A 21,863-nucleotide genomic window follows, 5' to 3' on the forward strand; every position below is an offset into this window, starting at 1 on the left:
TTTTTTAAAGAAGATGTTGAGGGTAGGAGTTTATTAATTAATTTATTTATTTTTGGCTGTGTTGGGTCTTCGTTTCTGTGTGAGGGCTTTCTCTAGCTGTGGTGAGCGGGGGCCACTCTTCATCGCGGTGCACGGGCCTCTCACTGTCGCGGCCTCTCTTGTTGTGGAGCACAGGCTCCAGACACGCAGGCTCAGTAGTTGTGGCTCACAGGCCTAGTTGCTCCGCGGCATGTGGTATCCTCCCAGACCAGGGCTCGAACCCGTGTCCCCTGCATTAACAGGCGGATTCTCAACCACTGCGCCACCAGGGAAGCCCCCACAGTTTTGTTCTTTTCTTTCTATTTTCTGTTTTCAAATGTATAATGTTAAGTTTTCTGGAGTAGTGGTTCCCAAACTTTCGGGCTTCAGGAGCCCTTTTTACTCTCCAACTTACTGAGAATCCCAAATAGCTATACACATTTAATATATTAGAGATGAAAGAATCTCGATATAATAGAGCAGGGGTCCCCAGCCTCACGGCCGCAGACCAGTACCTGTCTGCGGCCTGTTAGGAATGGGCCCGCACAGCAGGAGGTGAGCGGCGGGTGAGCGAGACAAGTTTCACGTGCCGCTCCCCATCGCTCGCATTACCACCTGAACCATCTGCCACTTCCCCACTCCCACATCCGTGGAAGAATTTTCTTCCACGAATCCAGTCCCTGGTGCCAAAAAGGTTGGGGACCGCTGTAATAGAGATTAAAGAATTTTTAAGTATTTATTAATTAAGTCAAACTATAACAGTAATAAACCCAGTATGTTTTAACATAAATAACATTTTTAATGAAAAGTAACTATTTTCCAAAATAAAAAAGTACTTAGAAGAGTGGCATTGTTTTGTAAATCTCTTTATTATCTGGCTTAATAGAAGAAAGTTGGATTCTCATCTGCTTCTGCATTCAATATGTTGTTTTGTTTCAAGTATGGGAAAAACTCTAGCCTTACCCAGATGTGCAGTTGGAAAAGGGAGAACCTCGTACATACCCTGAGTGAGTCTTAGGGACCCGGAACGTCCTCTGATCACACTTTGAGAACCACTGATCTGGAGTATAGTGGGAAAATAATTACCCTTTTCAAAATTACCTTTAAAGAAAAATTAATTCTGAATTAAAAATAAATAACTACATTAGAAGATTGCTAGTCCAAATAATCTAGTATGTTATGAATATTTCCAGAGTTTAGATAACTTTCAAAGAAATAATTTTTGAAGGCATCCCAATATTTAATGTGTGACATAACATGATAAAAAATAAATTTGCTTAAAATTCATATTTGTATTAAAAAGTTTTTGTTTACTGTCATATGAAAAAATTAAAGGATCTCTCTGACGCTTATTTTATATGGATCAAAAACATACAAAAACAAGGTGGGGACTTCCCTGGTGGCTCAGTGGTTAAGAATCCGCTTGCCAATGCAGGGGACAGGGGTTCGATCCCTGGTCCGGGAAGATGCCACATGCCGCGGAGCAACTAAGCCCGTGCGCCACAACTACTGAGCCTGGGCTCTAGAGCCCACGAACCACAACTACTGAAGCCCAGGCGCTTAGAGCCCATGCTCCGCAACAAGAGAATCCACCGCAATGAGAAGCCCGCGCTCCGCAACAAAGAGTAGCCCCTGCTCGCTGCAACTAGAGAAAGCCCGCACACAGCAACGAAGACCCAACGCAGCCAAAAATAAATAAATAAATAAATATTTGAAACAAAACAAGGGGGAAAACCTTATATTACATAAACGCTAAATGTGTAGTGAAAAAAATAGGTTTGAATATTAACAAATCTTAATTTAGAGACACCCATGTCCTTAAAATTTTTTTAAGCATCATGCAGTAATGAAAAATATATTTATTTTGTATTAGTGAGTAACTCCTTATTGTCCTGTGGAAGAGAGGATTGTGATAAAAAATAATCAGTATTCACTAATTTGTATGGAAACTCAAAAGACCCCCAATAGCCAAAGCAATCTTGGGAAAGAAAAACAGAGCTGGAGGAATCAGGCTCCCTGACTTCAGACTATACTACAAAGCTACAGTAATCAAGACAGTATGGTACTGGCACAAAAACAAAAATATAGATCAATGGAACTGGATAGAAAGCTCAGAGATAAACCCACGCACATATGGTCACCTTATTTTTGACAAAGGAGGCAAGAATATACAATGGAGAAAAGACAGCCTCTTCAATAAATGGTGCTGGGAAAACTGGGCAGCTACCTGTAACACTCCCTAACACCATACACAAAAATAATCTCAAAATGGATTAAAGACCTAAATGTAAGGCCAGACACTATCAAACTCTGAGAGGAAAACATAGGCAGAACACTCTATGACATAAATCACAGCAGGATCCTTTTTGACCCACCTCCTAGAGAAATGAAAATAAAAACAAAAATATACAAATGGGACCTAATGAAACTAAAAAGCTTTTGCACAGCAAAGGAAACCATAAACAAGACGAAAAGACAACTCTCAGAATGGGAGAAAATATTTGCAAATGAAGCAACTGACAAAGGATTAATCTCCAAAATTTATATGCAGCTCATGCAGCTCAATATCAAAAAAACAAATGACCCAATCCAAAAATGGGCAGAAGACCTAAATAGACAGTTCTCCAAAGAAGATATACAGATTGCCAACAAACACATGAAAGAATGCTCAACATCATTAATCATTAGAGAAATGCAAATCAAAACTACATTGTGATATCATCTCACAGCAGTCAGAATGGCCATCATCAAAAAATCTACAAACAATAATTGCTGGAGAGGGTGTGGAGAAAAGGGAACCCCCTTGCACTGTTGGTGGGAATGTAAATTGGTGTAGCCACTATGGAGAACAGTATGGAGGTTCCTTAAAATACTAAAAATAGAACTACCATAGGACCCAGCAATCCCACTACTAGGCATATACCCTGAGAAAACCAGAATTTAAAGAGTCATGTACCACAATGTTCAGTGCAGCTCTATTTGCAGTAGCCAGGACATGAAAGCAACCTAAGTGTCCATCGACAGATGAATGGATAAAGAAGATGTGGCACATGCATACAATGGAATATTACTCAGCCATAAAAAGAAACGAAATTGAGTTATTTGTAGTGAGATGGATGGACCTAGAGTCTGTCATACAGAGTCAAGTAAGTCAGAAAGAGAAAAACAAATACTGTATGCTAACACATATATATGGAATCTAAAAAAAAGGTCATGAAGAACCTAGGGGTAAGTCGGAAATAAAGACACAACCCAACTAGAGAATGGAGTTGAGGATATGGGGAGCAGGAAGGGTAAGCTGTGAGAGAGAGAGTGGCATGGACATATATACACTACCAAACGTAAAATAGATAGCTAGTGGGAAGGAGCCGCATAGCACAGGGAGACCAGCTCGGTGCTTTGTGACCACCTACAGGGGTGGGATAGGGAGGGTGGGAGAGAGGGAGATGCAAAAGGGAAGAGATATGGGGATATATGTATATGTATAGCTGATTCACTTTGTTATAAAGCAGAAACTAACACACCATTGTAAAGCAATTATACCCCAATAAAAATGTTTAAAAAAAATCTGTATTCACTGAATGATTCCTCTTATATGAGGCATCTAAAATAGACTCATACAAGTAGAGAGTAGGATTGTGCTTCCTAAGGGATAGGTGGAGGGGGAGATGGAGAGTTGTTGTTCAATGGGTATCACGTTACCGTTATACAAAATGAGTAAGTTCCAGAGATCTACTGTACAACATAATGCCCAGAGTTAATAATAAGGTATTGTTCACTTAAAAATTTGTTGAGGGTAGATTTCACATTGTGTGCTTACCCCCCGCCACAAACACACACACACCACATACACACACACACAGCAAAGGGACACAGGAAACTTTTGGAGGTGATGGATATGTTTATTACCTTGATTGTGGTGATGGTAACATGAATCTATACACGTGTCCAAACTCACCACATTGTATACATGAATTACGTGTGGTTTTTTGTACACCAATTATACCTCAGCAAAGCTAGAAAAAAATTTAAAATTTTTAAAATAATTTAAAAATTATCATCTATATCCAAATTTTCCTCAACAGCATCTACAGAAGTGAAATGGAGTGTGAACCAAGAACTCTTTGGAAGAGATCTGTCAGTGTCATCTGCCTGTTTTAGCAATGCCCCTCTTTCTCAGAGCTCTCCCTTTTGATACAAGTAGAATGACTCTTGCTCAATAGCAAATTTTCATGAAGTATGTGATTTTTTAACTAGATAAAAGAACTTCTATAGCGTTTTCCTCTAATACTACATTACCCACCGACCATGCTGTCAATATCCCATGTGTTGGGCTGTCTGATATCACTGAGTGTCCATCAGCAGCCCATATATCACACTAGCATCACCTGTGCGCACTTTAACAAGTCTTTCTTCATTTTATATTAACACTAGTGTGACTTTTTTGTTTTTTTAATAAATTTATTTGTTTATGGCTGCATTGGGTCTTCATTGCTGCGCACGGGCTTTCTCTAGTCATGATGAGCAGGGGCTACTCTTCGTTGCAGTGAGCGGGCTTCTCATTGCAGTGGCTTCTCTTGTTGTGGAGCACAGGCTCTCGGCACGCAGGCTGCAGTAGTTGTGGCATGCGGGCTCAGTAGTTGTGGCACCTGGGCTTAGTTGCTCCTCAACTTGTGGGATCTTACTGGACCGGGGATCAAACCTGTGTCCCCTGCATTGGCAGGTGGATTCTTAACTACTGCACCACCTGGGAAGTCCAATAGCATGACTTTTAATCGCTAATAATTTCAAAGTCTTTTAGAGTTAGCCCACTGTTTGAATGATAGCTGTATTTTGACTCACAGAAAAATGATCTTCCACTGAACAATGGAATTTTTAAAACAAAACTTGTTTACAACTTACATTCTTCTATCTTCTTATGGCATCTTCTAGAGGAGTCTTATGCCCAAAATTAGATTTTAATCTTCCTCTGAAAAAGATATTTTGTTTGTTTTTTCATATGCCCAGCATTGTTTAACATGAGGCTGAGCACATTAAAAACTACATTAGGGCTTCCCTGGTGGCGCAGTGGTTGAGAGTCCGCCTGCCGATGCAGGGGACATGGGTTCATGCCCCGGTCCGGGAAGATCCCACATGCTGCGGAGCGGCTGGGCCCGTGAGCCATGGCCACTGAGCCTGCACGTCTGGAGGCTGTGCTCCGCAATGGGAGAGGCCACAGCAGTGAGAGGCCAGTGTACCGCAAAAAAAAAAAAAAAAAAAAAAAAACTACATTAGACCCTTACTATGTACTATACATTCATTACATATACATTCAAGAGAGATCCTTGACTCCCCAGTTCCATGGAACACATTTTATCTTTTTTAAATAGATCAGAATTTTAGGCTTTCCTCTGCCTCAGACATTTAGAGAATATGATGAATGTTGTAGATCCTCTTCCTTCCCAGAAAACACATAGATCTGAGGAACTGCTTTATCCAAATCTCTACTCCAGGCTTTCATATTGAGTCATCATTTCCTTAGACCCCTTTATTTTCCTTCAGCTTACATCACTGATAGCATCACGCAACCCCGGATAACTTAAGTAGAAAAGGAGATTCAGTAGCTCACATAATAAGACAGCTCAAAGGGCAAACTAGCTTATGCAAAACTGAATCCAGTGGATTACATGGTCAGCGGTACTCATTCTTCATCTCTAGCAATGTTTTTTTTCTGTGTTGGCTCCATTTTCAGTGAAGTGATCTCCATAGGCTATCAAAAATGGTCCCTGGTAGTGGCAGACTCTATACTCTTGCTCTCACAATTTCAGAGGAAAAGAGAATACCTCTTTCTTGATTATATGAGCAATATTTGGGGGGAAGACCCAGATTGTAATGACTTGGATCTGGTGGATATCCCAGACTCAAGTCACTTCGGCCAGAGAAGAGAGTAATCTGATTGGTTAGGCTGGGTTATGTGCTCACTTCTGTGGGAAAAAGGCAGGCGAAGTGATTGACAGCTCCAATGGGTTTGGGTCAAGGATTCAAAAAAGAAAGGAAGAGGAGGAGGAATAGGTTGAGATGTAGTTGTGCCTTAGTGGTGATAGCGATAATTTTTGATAGCAAAGGGGCCACACAAGCGGTCTGACAAGTTGTGACCCATATTTGTAACTAGTTCTCTTTATGTCTGAAACAGAGAGGAAAGACATGCAGCTGGACAAAAAAGGGAGGAAGGCAACACTTAGAAATTAACCTCTGCCATTGACCTGATTCATCCAGGTGGTTATTGCTGTTTCTGAGTCTCTGCTACAATGAAGATATTTCTAAGGTGGGAGTATCTTTCAGTTTCTCTCATTTTGCCTTTTAGGTGGACAAAAAAATCGTAAGAACTGAGATAGGAGTTCTTCTTCGCCTCTCACATCCAAACATTGTAAGTGGTTTTTGGCCTGTTATTTCAAATAATCTCCAGTGTTACAGGATGAGATTTTTGTTCTTTACTGTCCATTCTGATGATGAGAAAGGGATTCTTCCACCTCCAGTAAGTAGCCACCTTGGCCTAGCTCTTGTCCTTATCTGATCCCGTTTTTCAATTCTTTTTAACTGAATAAATCTTAAGAATAATACCCTTTGAAAGAGTTGCAAAATCAGCAATATATACCATTGATTGTTTTCATGCATAAGAGGATAACTAAAATTGGAGAGTCTTTTTCCCTTTAATAAGACACTGGCTTTTTTCCTTTTGTGGGCCTATCTTATTAATATGCCATTGCTGAAAACGCCTGTGAAGAAAATGCATTGCTTTCCATAGTCATTTCACTCTCCTTTGAGAGAGTATTTGCTTCAGAGACAATGTGAAGATTCAAATAAATAATGTACTTGAATGGGGAAAATAAAACGTCCTCCCAAGCTCTGCTCTAGGCTATGTCCAGACAAAGGCACTGAGGGAAAGAAGGGCTGGGGAGAAGCTTTCTTGAGCCAGTGAAGTGAAAAGAACAAAGTCATTTTCCAGACCATAACTTGTTTCTATAAATTGAGTCACTTACTTAAAATATTTTACTCATTTCTCTGAGAAAGTTGTCGTGTTCCCGAGGATGACCTGCAATGCTTAGGCTCAAGGCAAAGTGCTTAAAACTTGTATATTAGTTAGCAATGCACTCAGCTGTAAATAACAGAAAACTTGAATATGGTGGTCTAAACAAATATTTTTCTTATGTTTTAAGAAATCAGAAGGCAGGCAGTTTTTAACACTCATTCACTTCCTCAGTGATGCCATCCAGGACCCAGACACCTTCCATCCATTGGTTCGCCCATCTTCAGTGCACTGGCTTTCACCTTCATGCTTTTCCCTCATGGTCCTAAAATGGCTGCTCCACAGTGTTCACAAGTCTTCAGGTCTATATTCAAGACAGAAAGTAGTGGAAAGGCTTAACGAGCAGAGTCTGATGAGAAGCGTAAAGGCTTTTTCCAGAATTTCCAGCTGCAGTAGAATTCTCTTCAGTTTGTGGCCACAAGATGTGGTCACAAGATCACCCTAAACTGCATGGAGACTGAAAAATTAGGGAGTAGGGTTATCATGAGTGGCCTAGACCAAACATAATCCATAATTTAAGGCTAGGTACCTTGCTTCCCTAAACAAATCAGGGTTCTGTTTGCAGTAAAGTAGGGGGAGAAGGGCTTTGGGTAAGCAATTAACAAAATTTACCATATATAATCACCACTTTTACATTATCCGTCTTATTTCTTTCAAAGAGAAGTCAATATGGAATTTTCCTCAAATATAGATCAGTCCTGGTCACTAGATTCTCAGAAGGAAAATATCCAAAATTGGATAGATTATCTGAATGTGATGAAAACGCTGTTATGGTCAATCAAATCACTATCACTGTTACTTTTCTGAGTATCCTTTCATCTACCAGCAACTTTTTAGCTGTTAAAGGGATTCCCTTTCCCTACAGACAGACTTTAACCTGGTCCTGTTCTGTCTCAGACCCCTAATTGAAGTCCCTTTCTAGGAGAAAGAGGCATTTGCATCTCTATCAACCATGATGCTTTCAAATGGTTTAGGAAGTTTTGTTTGCTTCTGGTTTTTTTTGTTTGTTGTTTTTTTTTTTTTTAATTCTGTTGAAATGCAGAAATTGGGATGATTCGGCAAAATTTAAGAATCATTTCTAGGGCAGGTATCTTTCAACTATCAAGATGAAAAATATAAAAACTCAAAAGGACCTTTGAAGAAATTAGGTAACTGATAAAAACAACCAGAGAGTGACAAATGACTGCCTGGTACTAGAATAAGGAAGCTTTTTTAACCATGATCCAACATATTGCTATTACAGAGAGTGCTGTTGTAGCCATAATTTTAACTATTTCCTAGAAACTTAAAAATAAAGAATTTGTGATTTTTTTTTATATCTTTTCCCAGATAAAACTTAAAGAGATATTTGAAACCCCTACAGAAATCAGTCTGGTCCTAGAACTCGTCACAGGGGGAGAGCTGTTTGACAGGTGAGTAGGTCCTGGCAATGTAACCACAGTAAGGTTTTGCTTCCAGTCACCAAAAATAACCAAAAGGAAATTTCTCCTGAAATTTTTCATAATGACATATTACACCAGTTGATAACTTCTACTAAAATAAATCTTAAAAGGAGTGTAGGGGCTTCCCTGGTGGCGCAGTGGTTGAGAGTCCGCCTGCCGATGCAGGGGACACGGGTTCATGCCCGGGTCTGGGAAGATCCCACATGCCGCGGAGCGGCTAGGCCCTTGAGCCATGGCCGCTGAGCCTGCGCATCCGGAGCCTGTGCTCCGCAACGGAAGAGGCCACAATAGTGAGAGGCCCGCGTACCGCAAAAAAAAAAAAAAAAAAAAAAAAAAAAGGAGTGTAGAATGGAAAGAGTGTGATATTTGATAAGATGTGGGTAGACTAAAATTTGGGATGCTTAGTGAACAAAAATAGAAACATTGTACTATTTACTTCTGCAAACATTTACTTCTAGATAAAAAGCAGAATTTCTAAAGTCATACTAAATCTAAACTAAATAGTAAGATTTATGAGAATATTTTGTGAGAAAATGTTCAATGAGAATTATAGAAAGTTAAACATGTATTATAATAGTATTCTTTATTATGATCCAAAAGCCATAAAAATCAATTCTCTCCAAATGATTGTTTCTAGGCCTACTTTCTTTGTTAGGCTGTGTAAAGAGTTCCAAGTTGCAGAGAAAAACATGTTCTGTTATAGCCAATTATAGCCAATTTTAGTTGTCTGTTCATATGTTCATCACTCAAGGCAGAGGTTTGAGGATGGCAGGGAGTATTTCTGGAAATCTGGTAGAGCATAATATAGGCACACTATTTGTACAAGAGACACACACTTTAAGCTTCCATAGCTTTCCAACCCTCCTTATCTTCTTTGAATTCCCTCTTTGCCCTGATGGGCAGCTCTTTGCTGTGCTGAACAGGGTAATTAAGCAAGAATGGAATTGGAAGCAGACAAAGAGACTGAGTAGGTATATATCAGAAATGGTAAGAAACTGCAGTTTCTGTGATGTAAAGGTTTTGTTGGTTGAAGAAAGGGTTAAGAGAGAAGCGGACTAAAGACAGAAGCCAGAAGAGAGGTTGATGAACTGCTAATGTAGCATGAGTGCCTGGAGCACAGTAAATTCTCAATAAATATTTGCTGCATGAATGAGTAAGCAACTGCTACAATGAATGGACTCTGAGGAGAAAGATACCTAAGGGTTTAGAATGTGTTAGGAGAAGAGCGTGCCTCCCCTTCCTCCCCACCCCTACTCCACCCAGTTAAATTTACTGCCTCTTTAAGAGCTTCCAAAAGTCTTCATATTGGTTTTCAAAGTTCCTTTCTGCTTTTAATGTTACCCAGTGCAGATTTGGATCTTCAGATAGGAAGGAGCAAAATGGCCTTGATTGGAGCTACATATGTATCTTCAACATTTTGTTCATATGTATATTAAAGTTTCCTTAGAGCAAGTTATGTGAATTTATCAGATTTTAAAAATTGGAGCATTTAAACTATATTCATTCTTTACAAATAAATGAATCACCTGAGGGAAGTAAGCATAGGTAGCCTAGACATATATTGATACTTCTTGTGGTATTTGGCTCATAGTCAGTTGGACTCACGGTTTTAAATCCTGACTTAAGGAACAAATAACTAACATAGAGCGGTTTGCTTAACTTCTCTGAACCTCAGAACAAATTTGAAGCTGTACTATGATCCTAAGGAAGCTGAGACACTCTGATCCACTATAAGGATAGCCTTATCCTAAAACTGTCATGTTCCCATATGCTTAGTCAAGACTCTTCTGGACTAGTTTATTTGAATGTTGCCTAAATTTGCCAATAATTGGTCCTTTTTCAACACCTTTTTAGCTGACTTCTTTCATGGACATATTCCTTCTTTAGGTACATTAACAGAGTCAAATTATAGTTAGATCCTGCTGGCTCTAGAGCCGTGAGATCTTCCTAATGAAAACTTACATATTTCTCTGCTAATTATGGTCTAACAGAGAAAAATCTCCTGTTCTTTGTAAATAATTGCAGGACAGGAATTTCACAATGAAGTTGTCATCTACCAATGGCACTTACTATTTACCTTCTAACCTCTGTTTGTTTAAATCATTTTGGAATCAGGAGTCTCTTTCCTTCCCTTCTCCCCAGCCTTTCTGGTTCTCTCATCTTGCAGTCTAGTTGATTTTGATGGAATAGAGTTAATTCAGCTATAGATAAGAGTGAAAAACTAAATGCTGTTGATAAATTTCATGTATAGTGATAAATGGATGAAATATTCGGATTTAACAGAGGACATCTGAAGAATGGCAGGCAGCCAGTAGAGCACTCAACTATTCTATAAACTCTTAGTGGTCGTAGATAATAGACTTTTTTCCCCCGAATGTTGTTGTCCACATATCTGTTGCCATTAAGTTACTTAATTCTACAGTTATCTTTAAATTTGAATCAAACTGAAAATATATCCTGCATTATTATCCATTTATTTCTTTCTTGAGAGTTAAAAATCAAAATATGGTCTCTTTTCCTGTACTTAGGTCAAAAACCAAACATTTAATTGTAATGATAGAAATTCATTTCTGGTCTAATGATGACTCTAATAGTATCTAATGAATGAACTAATGGAGCAACTGATGAACCGATAATTATGTTAGTCCACTATAGTCAAAATGGTTGTATTTTATTAACAAAAGATCTGTCCTATGGTGCTCCTAAAAACCGAAACATGGTAAATCCAAGTGGAATCTGCTGTTTCATGTAGAGTATGAATAGTAAATTGCATAGGACAATGGATTACAATTTTAGGGATTAAAATCAGTGATATTTTGTGTCCAAGATAATCCCCCCAAAAAATTTCCACAGAATTACGATATCATGGAAAAACCTCCAGAACATTTTCTGTTCCGTCTCAATCTAGTCACAATTCTTATAAATTTATTGAACTTTTTAAGTGGACAAGTTCTGAGGTTGTTTAAGAGTAAATTTTCAAGTAGTTTTTTTCCAGAAAATGATTGTATTTTAAGACAACTAATTTAGCAGTGTCCTTCTGGTCTTCTAATTAAATTTTTTTAAAGATTAGGGGTTTTTTTTTCTGATTTTTGTCTAACTCCAGTATCAGAATATCTTGTGAATTTTTAATTGTCTTTTTTTTTCTGTTTTCTCCTTGTTTTTTTGCTTGCTAGATTATGTGTGTTCAAATGCTAAACATTATGTATAAAAGGTTTTAGAATTTGAGGCTTTAAATGTTGTTGCCTTCCGAAAGAGCAGATTTTATTTTGCTCTAGCAGGCAGTTAAGGTAAGGAACAGATCACTTTAACCTAATCAGGCAGTGGACTGATTCAAAGCTGGGCTTCCTGAGGGTGGATCTATTTCTTGTCAACTGTTACTCATAGGGTTTTGCTCTTTAAGGGTCCCAATTTAAGCCAGGGGATTTTGCCAGGGCCCTCCTTCCTTGACAGACAGACCCTAAATGCCAGCTTCTGTTCCCTCTACCCTGTGAGATGGCCCCATCAGCTACTGATTTAGAATCAGTAAATGCTTTTAAAGGGAAAGCATAGGCATCAGGTATCAGGTTTGCTTTTCTGGGTTTTTCTTCTCTTCTAGATCTTGGCTCCTAAAGCCTTAACTTCCTTGGTAACTCTGAGATGTCTTCAAATATACTTTAAAATATATTTTATTTAGCTTGTTTTCATTGTTCTTGGCTGTACGCTTGTCTACCCCACCATTACTGAGAGCAAAAATTCAGTACATGTGGCTTTAAAAGTTCTTTCACAGACACTAGTGTGTCTTCCTCTTTTATGTCAATCCTTTGGGGCAAGCAGATGAAGAGCATTTTCCCCACTATACAGATGTGGAAACTGAGAATGAGTCAAGGTAAATGATCTTCCCCAAATAGGCAGCTGGTGTGTCTTTTCGTCCAACTCTTCCTCCTCATGTGGCCTCACTGTCTTTCTTATTAAATCCTGTTAGCACCTTTTAAATCATTTCCAAGGGAATAAACTATTGTTTATTGTGTTTATGGAGAATCCCTGATGTATTGGTTGGTCCTATGCAAAACTGTGTATGATTTAACTCACTCAATCACCCTTCATGTTTTTCTAAGGCATTATTATCCCCATTTTTTTCAAGAACAGCAACTGTAGAAATTGATAAGTCATAAAGTCAGGCCTGAAACTCACATCTGTCTGACTACAAACTTTCTTTTTTCATTTCCCAAAAGTGAAAATATTCTCTTTCCAAACAACAGGCCATCAACATGCAGGAGAAGTAGTGCTTATGTTTGGGGATTATGAATTTACTCCATTAATTACCTGACAGAGTCCTATTATATCAGTCCTAATAGTCATTTCTACTTCAGCATTCCTGGGTCTGTTACTCTTGGTGGAAGTAAATGGAATTTTCAGGACATTGTCATTAGGAAAAGATTCTAGAAATGGAACTTAGGTCTTTTCTCCAGTCTCCATGGAGTTGTGTCAGGGTTGGTATTCTTGTTAACCAAAATCAGAACACATCTGAATTTGTGAAGACTATTGTGTCAAAAATTAGTCATTAACGTAATTGTCTAAAGTGAAGACCTATAAAATCTTATTGTCTAAAAGGATAATTGGTCACTATAATGAGGGCCATTTGTGAGTGCCTTTTGGGGTCCTGGCAGTGGCAGGGCATTTTGCTAACCATGATCTCATTTAATCCTCACAGCAACACATATACAAGGTAGACCTTGATATATACATTTTGTAGACCAGATAACTGAGCATCAGTGTTCCGTTAACTACCATTAGGTCACTCAGTTTACATTGGATCTAATAATTACAACAACAATAATTAAATGAAACTGGACTCAAGTACATTAGATTCCAAAGCATATGATTTTTCTACCATGCCGTGCTGCTGCTATGTAAGCAAATGTCAGTACTCTTAATACTTAAAAATAAAACTTCAAATTAGTAATGTAACAGTTTGTTCTGCTTAAGTGTTGGCTTAACTTAAACATTAATATATATATATACTTGTTTTTCAACCATGGATATTTTAAATACGTCTTCCCTTATGCAATTTTATCTGGCTACATATGAAGAAAACATATACTTTGATTTGGACTAGATTTAAAGTCTACTTTTCCCAGAAGCTTGGCTCTGAAGGGAAAAATAAAATTGAGGTAGTAGAAAGGGACACAGGATAAATGGAGGCTTATTTATTATTTTAAGCTGGCACAGTGGTAACACATTAATTTGCTGATGGGAAGGAGGCTACAGGATGGGGAAGCAGGAGAGATCTGTGTGAGAAGGACTTTTATTTGGAACATTCCAGAGAAGACACTGAAGGAATAAGATCTAGAGCCACATAAAAGGATTTGTTTTAAAAAAAGTTTCCCTCTTCCTCAGAAGCATAGTCAAGCTGCAGAAGAATCAAAGGACCTACAATAGTCGCAACAATTTTGAAAAAGAGGACTTAATATCAGGGCTGGGATGTAATTCTAGCCTACTTACAAACTAACAAGTTAGCCTTGTACACCTTCATGGATGTTGGGAAAAGATATGAGACTCCTGGTCAGAGTCCCATGGGGGCATCACAGCAGGCTCAAATGGATGCCTGCAGACAGAGTAGGGTGTGTTCCAGGAGAGGAAATAACTTTTATTGTCCGTAAACAGGCAAATGAACAAACAAAATGTACAATGGAATATCATTCACCAATGAAAAGGAATGTTCCTTTGATATATACTGTAACATGGATGAACCTCAAAAACATTATGCTAAGTTAAAAAAAAAAAACAGACAGGAAACACTACATATTTTATGACTCCATTTATCTGGAATTTCCAGAAGGGGCAAACCTATAGAGACAGAAAGCAAAGCAGTGGTTGCCTAGGGCTGGGAATGGGATTGTGTTGGGGGAGAGGAGAGTGTAAGAGGTTTAAGTAGCTCAGACTTGAAAAGCTTTATTCTTTCAGTATTGTTGAAGAGAAATTGATCTCCTAACAATGGCTGGGAGAGAATGGAATAGGACACTTGAGGAAAGAAGTGGTAAAGCTTGGAAATGTGAGAACAGACAAGAATAAGGACTTTCCAGAAGCGCTAAGGATCTGCCGAGGCCAGAGGCTATGTGTTTTTGGAGAATCTGATCTGTGTTAGTTTATATTGTTGGTTAAATCTCTCCATATCTTTAGTACAGTTTTTGACAGCATCTTTTTCCCTTGGTTTTTATCTTACTTTTTGGTTTTCTTTATCTTGATCCCTTTCTTGAGTTCCTCTTCCTCTTTTCATCCCTTAAATGTCTGCCTTTCCTAAAGTTCTTCATACATTCTCCGTAGGTAAATTGAATGCTCTCTTGTGGCTTCAGTCACATTGGTGACTGTTGTCTCAGCAGAGATGGAAACAGTATTTTCAACAATCTGCTAGACATTTTCACCTGCAAGTCCCATAGGCACCTCTAAATCAATATGTCCTGAAATGAACTCAGCATCTTTCCCTCAACTCTCAATCTTGCTTTTCCTCCCTACTTCTGTGAACTGACCTAACAGCTAAGCTAATCACTGATTTCTCCCTCTTCCTCTCACTCCTTCCTGCCCCCCTCCCCGTAATTCTTTCTGTGAGCAGCTCTCAAATCCATTCCCTCTCCCCTTTCCCATTGCTTCTGTCCTTTTGAGCCTTCACATTCTCTTTCCCATTGCAATAGACTCCTAACTGGCATTAGTTTCACTCTCTTCCATCCATCTATGTTTAAAGCACTCATTTGATCACAGATCAGCCCAGAAGGCTACTCACTACTTTTAGTTCAAGGAAATTCTTTTAAACATGACAAACAAAACCCCTTACAGTCTGGCCTCATTCTACCATTTCAGATTCACTACCCACTTTATTCTCTTCTCACTACCGTGTTAACCAGAGGACGTTATCTTCACCCTCAAGTAGCTCACGGTCTAGAAGAGGGAAAGTAAACTGTGATATGGACCCAAATATTACTTTTAATACTACCATCACCTCCAAAAAAGTGTACTAGGCTTATAGAGACAACCACACTATCACAAGATAAAAAAATAAAGGATGACAAGGGACTAAAAAAATAAAGATAAGAATCAGTAGTACACAAAAAACCTATCACAAGATACTTTGCATTTGCTAGAGACTGGTCACAAATTTGGCTGTAAGAATTCATGTGGGGAAGATAAATGCTATAATTGGGGCATAAACACAGTACATTGGTTACAAATTAAGGGGGTCTTCTAAGCCAGAAATGACTTCAGGGAGCTAATAGAGCCTTTTGAGCTGAATCTTAAATGGGAAATAGAAATTTAGCAGGTGAAGGGTAGAGGGAAGGGCAAAGTGATGGCCAAGGCAGAGCACACTGACGGGGGGTTAGATATGAGTATCTTCATGTCCATCTTAGCAGCTGTTCTAGACAGAAAGCAAGCAATTTTTAGATATTTGTCAGATGAATGATTGAATATGCTCTTGGGCAATTTATATATCTTTGGGTCAGGCTTTTCATTTATAGTATGAGAGAATTGGACTGGGAATCCCTTAGGCCCATTGCCAGGTCTACAATTTGATTGGCCTCCTCTTTCTCCTATACTGTCAACTCTTCGGCCAGCACCCACAATGATCCACAATTCCCTCGCTCTCTCCCCAGCTTCTCAAATTTAACAGGTGCTAGTAGTACCCTTTGAAACTGTTTTTTTAAAGCATATGAATTTAATACTCTTTGGGAGAGTTCTTAGAAAAAGCATCAATACAGACAAAGGTGACATGAATGTAATAAGAAAAAGCAGTGAACGAAGCTTATGTAGGAGGGGTAGATTTACACAGGGTACAGCGGAATTCATTTAAATACAGTTTTGTATGTAGCAGCATAACGATGTACTGGCAGCCCTTAAAACTTGGTTCCTGAAACTCATATTATTAGGGGCTTTTACCCTGTGTCATTCGATCCTTCAGTACACATTTTCACCAGACCAATGTCTTTCTCATATATCTAATAACATGTCCATTTAAGAAAAAGCTGCCATTGGTCGGGAGAGCAGTAGGGCTCTTAATCTTTGTGCCAGGAAGTCTGAGGGCCTCAGGATATGATTGGATTAGAGCTCTTCAGCTGCATTGTCTGTACTAACTGCTGGGCTGGAGATGAGCTCAATTCAATTTGCAGCAATTAAGGTGACAGAAGCAAATGTACAAAAGTCATATTTTAAAGCAGATTGTTGGAGAGAAATAGGCATTTCCTGTGTTTTCTCATCCTACGAGTTTAAAATGATGAGAAGAAAAACAGTCCCAACTGTGGGAAAGAGCATGTGGGCCAACATAGCAAACAGTGGAAGTAAAAGGCATGGTCTTGGAGTGATAACGCCTATTGAGGCCAAAGAATCACAGCCTGGGAGTCGAAGGAAACACACCCCATTGTGATTCCTTCCCAGATCTCCAGATGTAGCTAGGCCTGTTAGTGACTGAGAGACCTGTAGGAACTGGGACACCAGGGCAGCCTTTTGGGTCAGTGTTGTGATTAAAATCCTAGGAGAGATTTTATTTTTAGCACAGCCTACAATGGAGCAACAGGAAATTGTGCAGCATAGCTAAAAACTACATGGCCCTGGACCTTTGAAAATGATCTTAAAACGCAGATAGCATCTTAACTGCCTTCTTATTATGTAAGAAACATGAAAAGGAAATTACTAAATCTGAAAAGAAATATAGCGATAAGTATGTTTAAATACAAAAGACAAAAATATCAACCAAAATTATTCTATTTTTACAGCTCTAAAACCCCTATAATGATTGAACGTATTGTTGCTTCTAAAAATTGAAGTCACTAGTGTATTTTGCATAAAGCTATGAACTCTTAACTGTGTGTATGTGGTTCAACTTAATTGGCATTTTTTTTAATTTCAACTAAATTTTTTGTAGGAATTGTTATTTGTTGCCTCATGAAACAAATACTCTATTTTGCTGAATTGAATCACTTTGATTTTGTTCAAAATAAGTTTCTAAAAAGATCCATGTTATTACAGTAATATCTAGGAACTATGTAACTGTGAGTTTATTCCTAAGGACAACGATCATGTTTCTACCTGTTCCATGTTGCTTTGGGAAGCATGTATACATACAGCAGTTCTCCCTCTGGATCCATGGCCAGTGTGCTTGCAACAAGTGAGCATCACTTCCCAGTCCAGTACTTTTGTTCTACATGATAAGGAACATAGGCAAAGGAGTTGTCCAGATGTCCACAGTCTGAAATTTTTCTCGCATCCATTCACCTAGCAATTGGTATTGATTCCACAAATATTTATTGACTGCCTACTGTGAGCGAGACTTGGAGCGAGGCTCCATGGGTGATCAAAGCAACAGTCTAGTGAGAAGGCTAAGAATTTTTCCCACAATACCCAGCAGAAGACATCGACCAAACACATCTGCTGTAGTCTTGCTACCTAAATGAAGAGAAAAAGATTGCACGATTTCACTTTCCTTTGCTTGGTCACTAATATCTTCACCTACAATCTTAGCTCTAAGTTACAAACCTGCATTTGCAACTTGAGAAGTTCCCTGCTATTGCTCTTCCCAGTCAGTCATGGATGGCCTGGCTCAACTTATAAAATATTTTAAATTGAATGTCTGAGTTTCAGAGACCTATCCCTGTGACACTCTGATGAACAAATCAGCTGGGAACAAAATTCCTTTTAGCAGAAGGAGCCTGGAAGAGAAACAGTTGAGTTCTGATCGTAGGACCAAACTATGGTGTGCAGAGTTCACGTGAGACGAGGTGGGGAAGGCACCTGCATTTGTGCTCCTGCCCCACACGTCTGCTCTAGAGATGTTTCTGACAAAAAAATTAATAAATTTCTTGGCTGTACAAACCTTAGTATAACATATATTACATCTATGATGATGTATTTATTAGTAATTTCTTTACTATCTGTGGTCTCATCTGGGGCAGAACCCAAATCTTATTCTTTATTAAATCCAGCAAGTACCTGGCTCACATTAGACAGTTAAAAATATTGATTAAATATCATTACCCCATCCTCACAATCTAATCCTCACTGTAGTCTTGGTCCTTTCTCTTAGAACAGTTTCCCTTCTCTCCAATCCCATACTCCTCCCCTACACCTATCCTACCCCCAGCTCCCACTCTCCCTACAGCTAGAAAACTTCTGTACATCCTTCAGCTCTGAACTACCTCTGGAATCCTTTTCTCACCCTGCATAGCCTCCAGAATAAATTGCCTGCCCTTTCTAGGAGCTCCCAGACCATTCTCTAATATCTCTATCACAGCGTTTAGCACACTGTGTTGATTGTTGTCTGTCTACTCATACCAAGAGAAACCCCATGAGTGCAGAGGCCATGTCTGGTCTACTACTGAGCGCCCAGCACATGGTGGTCGTTCCATAATATTTATTGAATAAATAAATGAATGGATATATTTGTTAGAATGCATCCTCTCCATTAATTAGATGAAGTATATTACTAATTTAACATATATATTATAGAAAATTAATGAAATTTTCACCATTCTTCTTATACCTACTATTCTTACCTCTATGCTACCTGAAAACAGCTCCGAAGAAAGTTCACTCCTCCATCCAGCCAGTCACTAGACATTCACACAAGGACATGTTCTGAACACAGGCATTTAACCCTAAATTATATCAAAATGAAAATGCATAAATATCATATTTAGGTCAAAGCTTGAGAATTCATAATAAAGCAAATGATAGGAAATCCTAGTGGCTGAAGCACTTCCTGTCTAAGGGGTGGGGATGCTCATAAGAACTCATGTGTATTTAACAGACAAGGAGGGATTCCCATCAGGAAGGCCGCACATGGTTGTGCAAGTTGGTTCTGTAACAACCCCAAAGAGTACTTCTTGCATAAACTGAGCCATGAGTAGCACTCCCTGGAGGGGTATCACAAAGCTGTTGTGGTAAAGCTCTAGTCTTGAAGAGTGACCATGGGAAAATCCACACTGTTTATGGCAGGCAGGAGGTAATTGATTCTTTCCCCTTCTGGGGAGAATGGGAGATGGAAAAAAAAAAGTTAATTATCAGCCATTCTTTTCCATCATCTTTGTAACAACTCCCTTCCTTTAACAACTGGAGAAAACCAAGCAGGTGCAGCACACAGCGGACGCACTAATTACATTTGTGTTGGCTGATGGATGTACCACAGAATCCACATTTAGAGAGCAACGCAGAGGATAATGCAATGGTAGCCGAAGTTCTCAACTTACACTGACACGATAGTCCTTCTTTTCCCCTTCTCTCATACTCTATTTAACAATGTTCAGAAAGTATAGTTCAAGAAACCATTTCAATTAAAATTTTAGTAAGTAGATTATGTAACTTAATCATGAGTTGGAAAAATTCGTATTCTAAGGAAATATCATATGAAAACGTATTTTTAAGAACCAATTAATATTAACTCCCTGAATATTTTAATCTATTCTCACATTTTATGTGACCCTGGTGCATAACAGGTATCCAATAAATAAAAAGGTGAGGAGGGATATTCCATCTTTCATCCTTTAAAAATATGATGAGTTTGTGTTTCTTGGCAATGTTCAGAATAATTGAATGGAGAAAGTCGGAATCTTTGCATCAGTATAGCTTTTCTGGATCTTAATAATTATGATCATTAAGGTATCTTCTTGTAATACATCTCTTTTATTTTGTCCTATCTGTTCTGTTCATGCCCTATTTTGTAAACATTTTCAAAATTCAGCTTCTAACACCAGCTACTTTGAGAACTTAAAACTTCTTGCTGCAACATTAAAGAAAGAAGGTACTTTCTGAAAAATAACTATACTATTTGAGGTACTAACCATCTAAGAAAAATTTCAATCCAAAATTACAAAAAGTCAACAATTTTTTAGAATTGTTTTTTGTTGTTTTGTCTCATGTTTTGAATTGACCTTTTTCAAATGTCTTTACCACAACTTTTTGTCAGCTGAAAACATCTTGTGCAAGTTGGTGATCTACAGTCTATCAAAAATGTTTTCTCTTGAAATTCTGGGAAGACAGAAACCACAACAAAGTAGTCTTTCAGTCTTCCCAAATATCCCCATAAGAATAGACAGAGAAACTAGGACTAAAAAACCAAAACCTCACTGACAGTATCTATAGCAAAACCAGATGACAAGGTATCTCCATGAAGCTAAAATATGAGTGAATGAGGACAAACTAATGACAGTTTGCAAGAGCCACATGGTATTAGCATTTATGTAAGAAGAAGCAAAGGAAGCAAGAGAGCATGTGATGGAACTAAGGATAGGAGAACACTCAAATCTCTAAAATCTCCAAATCTTTGGGAGCAGGATGGGCCAGTATAAGAAGAAAGCTGAGGGCTTTTCTTTTTTGCGGTACGCCGGCCTCTCACTGCTGTGGCCTCTCCCGTTGCGGAGTACAGGCTCCGCCGGACGCGCAGGCTCAGCGGACATGGCTCACGGGCCCAGCCGCTCCGCGGCATGTGGGATCTTCCCGGACCGGGGCAGGAACACGTATCCCCTGCATCGGCAGGCGGACTCTCAACCACTGCGCCACCAGGGAAGCCCAGCTGACGGCTTTTTGGTATGCAAATTTTCGAGAAGTGCGAGGGCTATACCCACAGTAAGGTTTGAAGAGACTAATGCAGTGAAGGCCCTGTGAACTCATGAAATTAATATCTAAAGCCTCTTTGGGGGGAAAAAAAACTGTGTTTAGGAGAAACTTCTGGAGAGAGACTTTAGTAATCAGAGTAGAGATGGTAGAGGAAAGGGAATGATGTTCCAGATAGAGAAGAGATCTCAGAAAGTATGCTTCCAATTTTTGAATGCTTCATGAAAGTAACCAGAAAGTCAAGAGCCATGAAACTAGAATAGATATCCTGACCTACCACTCTGTCAAAAGGTTAAGAAAACAAATTTAACTGAGATGTGGCTCAGTTAATTACAATACAAAATGATTATAAGAGGACAGAAAATAAGGAGTAGAATAGGGTCCCCTTAGGCAGTGAAAGCATGTCGGGAGGATATGCCCACAAAATAGATGAAATTATAACTTAATATTGCAAAATAAACTAAAATTAAGAAAATCATAGCAAAAAGAACAATGTAAATCAAAAGTAGAAAAACTTTAATTAAAGTATGCTTGTTTTACAATATTAGTTTCAGGTGTACAACATAGTGATTAAATATTTTTATAGATTATACTCCACTTAAAGTTATTACAAAACAATGGCTATACTTACCTGTGCTGTTCAATATATCCTTGTTGCTTATCTGTTTTATACATAGTAGTTTGTGTCTTAATCCCTCACCCTTATCATACCCCTCCCTTCTCCCCTCTCCCCACTGGTAACCACTTGTTTGTTCTCTTTGTGAATC

The 21,863-nt window shown here is 38.7% G+C and overlaps 1 protein-coding gene across 1 annotated transcript in view; it reads left to right on the plus strand.

Annotated features, from left to right (window-relative positions):
- CAMK4 (calcium/calmodulin dependent protein kinase IV) overlaps positions 1-21,863 on the plus strand; it is a 232,622-nt gene that overhangs the window by 131,722 nt on the left and 79,037 nt on the right. Inside the window, exons 3-4 of the mRNA XM_089908425.1 lie at positions 6,362-6,424; positions 8,414-8,496. Of these exons, the coding sequence (XP_089764551.1) occupies positions 6,362-6,424; positions 8,414-8,496 (146 nt within the window). The remainder of the gene's footprint in view (positions 1-6,361; positions 6,425-8,413; positions 8,497-21,863) is intronic.

The sequence above is a fragment of the Delphinapterus leucas genome, chromosome 3 (genome assembly GCF_059928025.1).
Source record: "Delphinapterus leucas isolate spDelLeu-1000000601 "Yukka" chromosome 3, BTC_Dleu_Yukka2, whole genome shotgun sequence".
Classification (NCBI taxonomy): domain Eukaryota; kingdom Metazoa; phylum Chordata; class Mammalia; order Artiodactyla; family Monodontidae; genus Delphinapterus; species Delphinapterus leucas.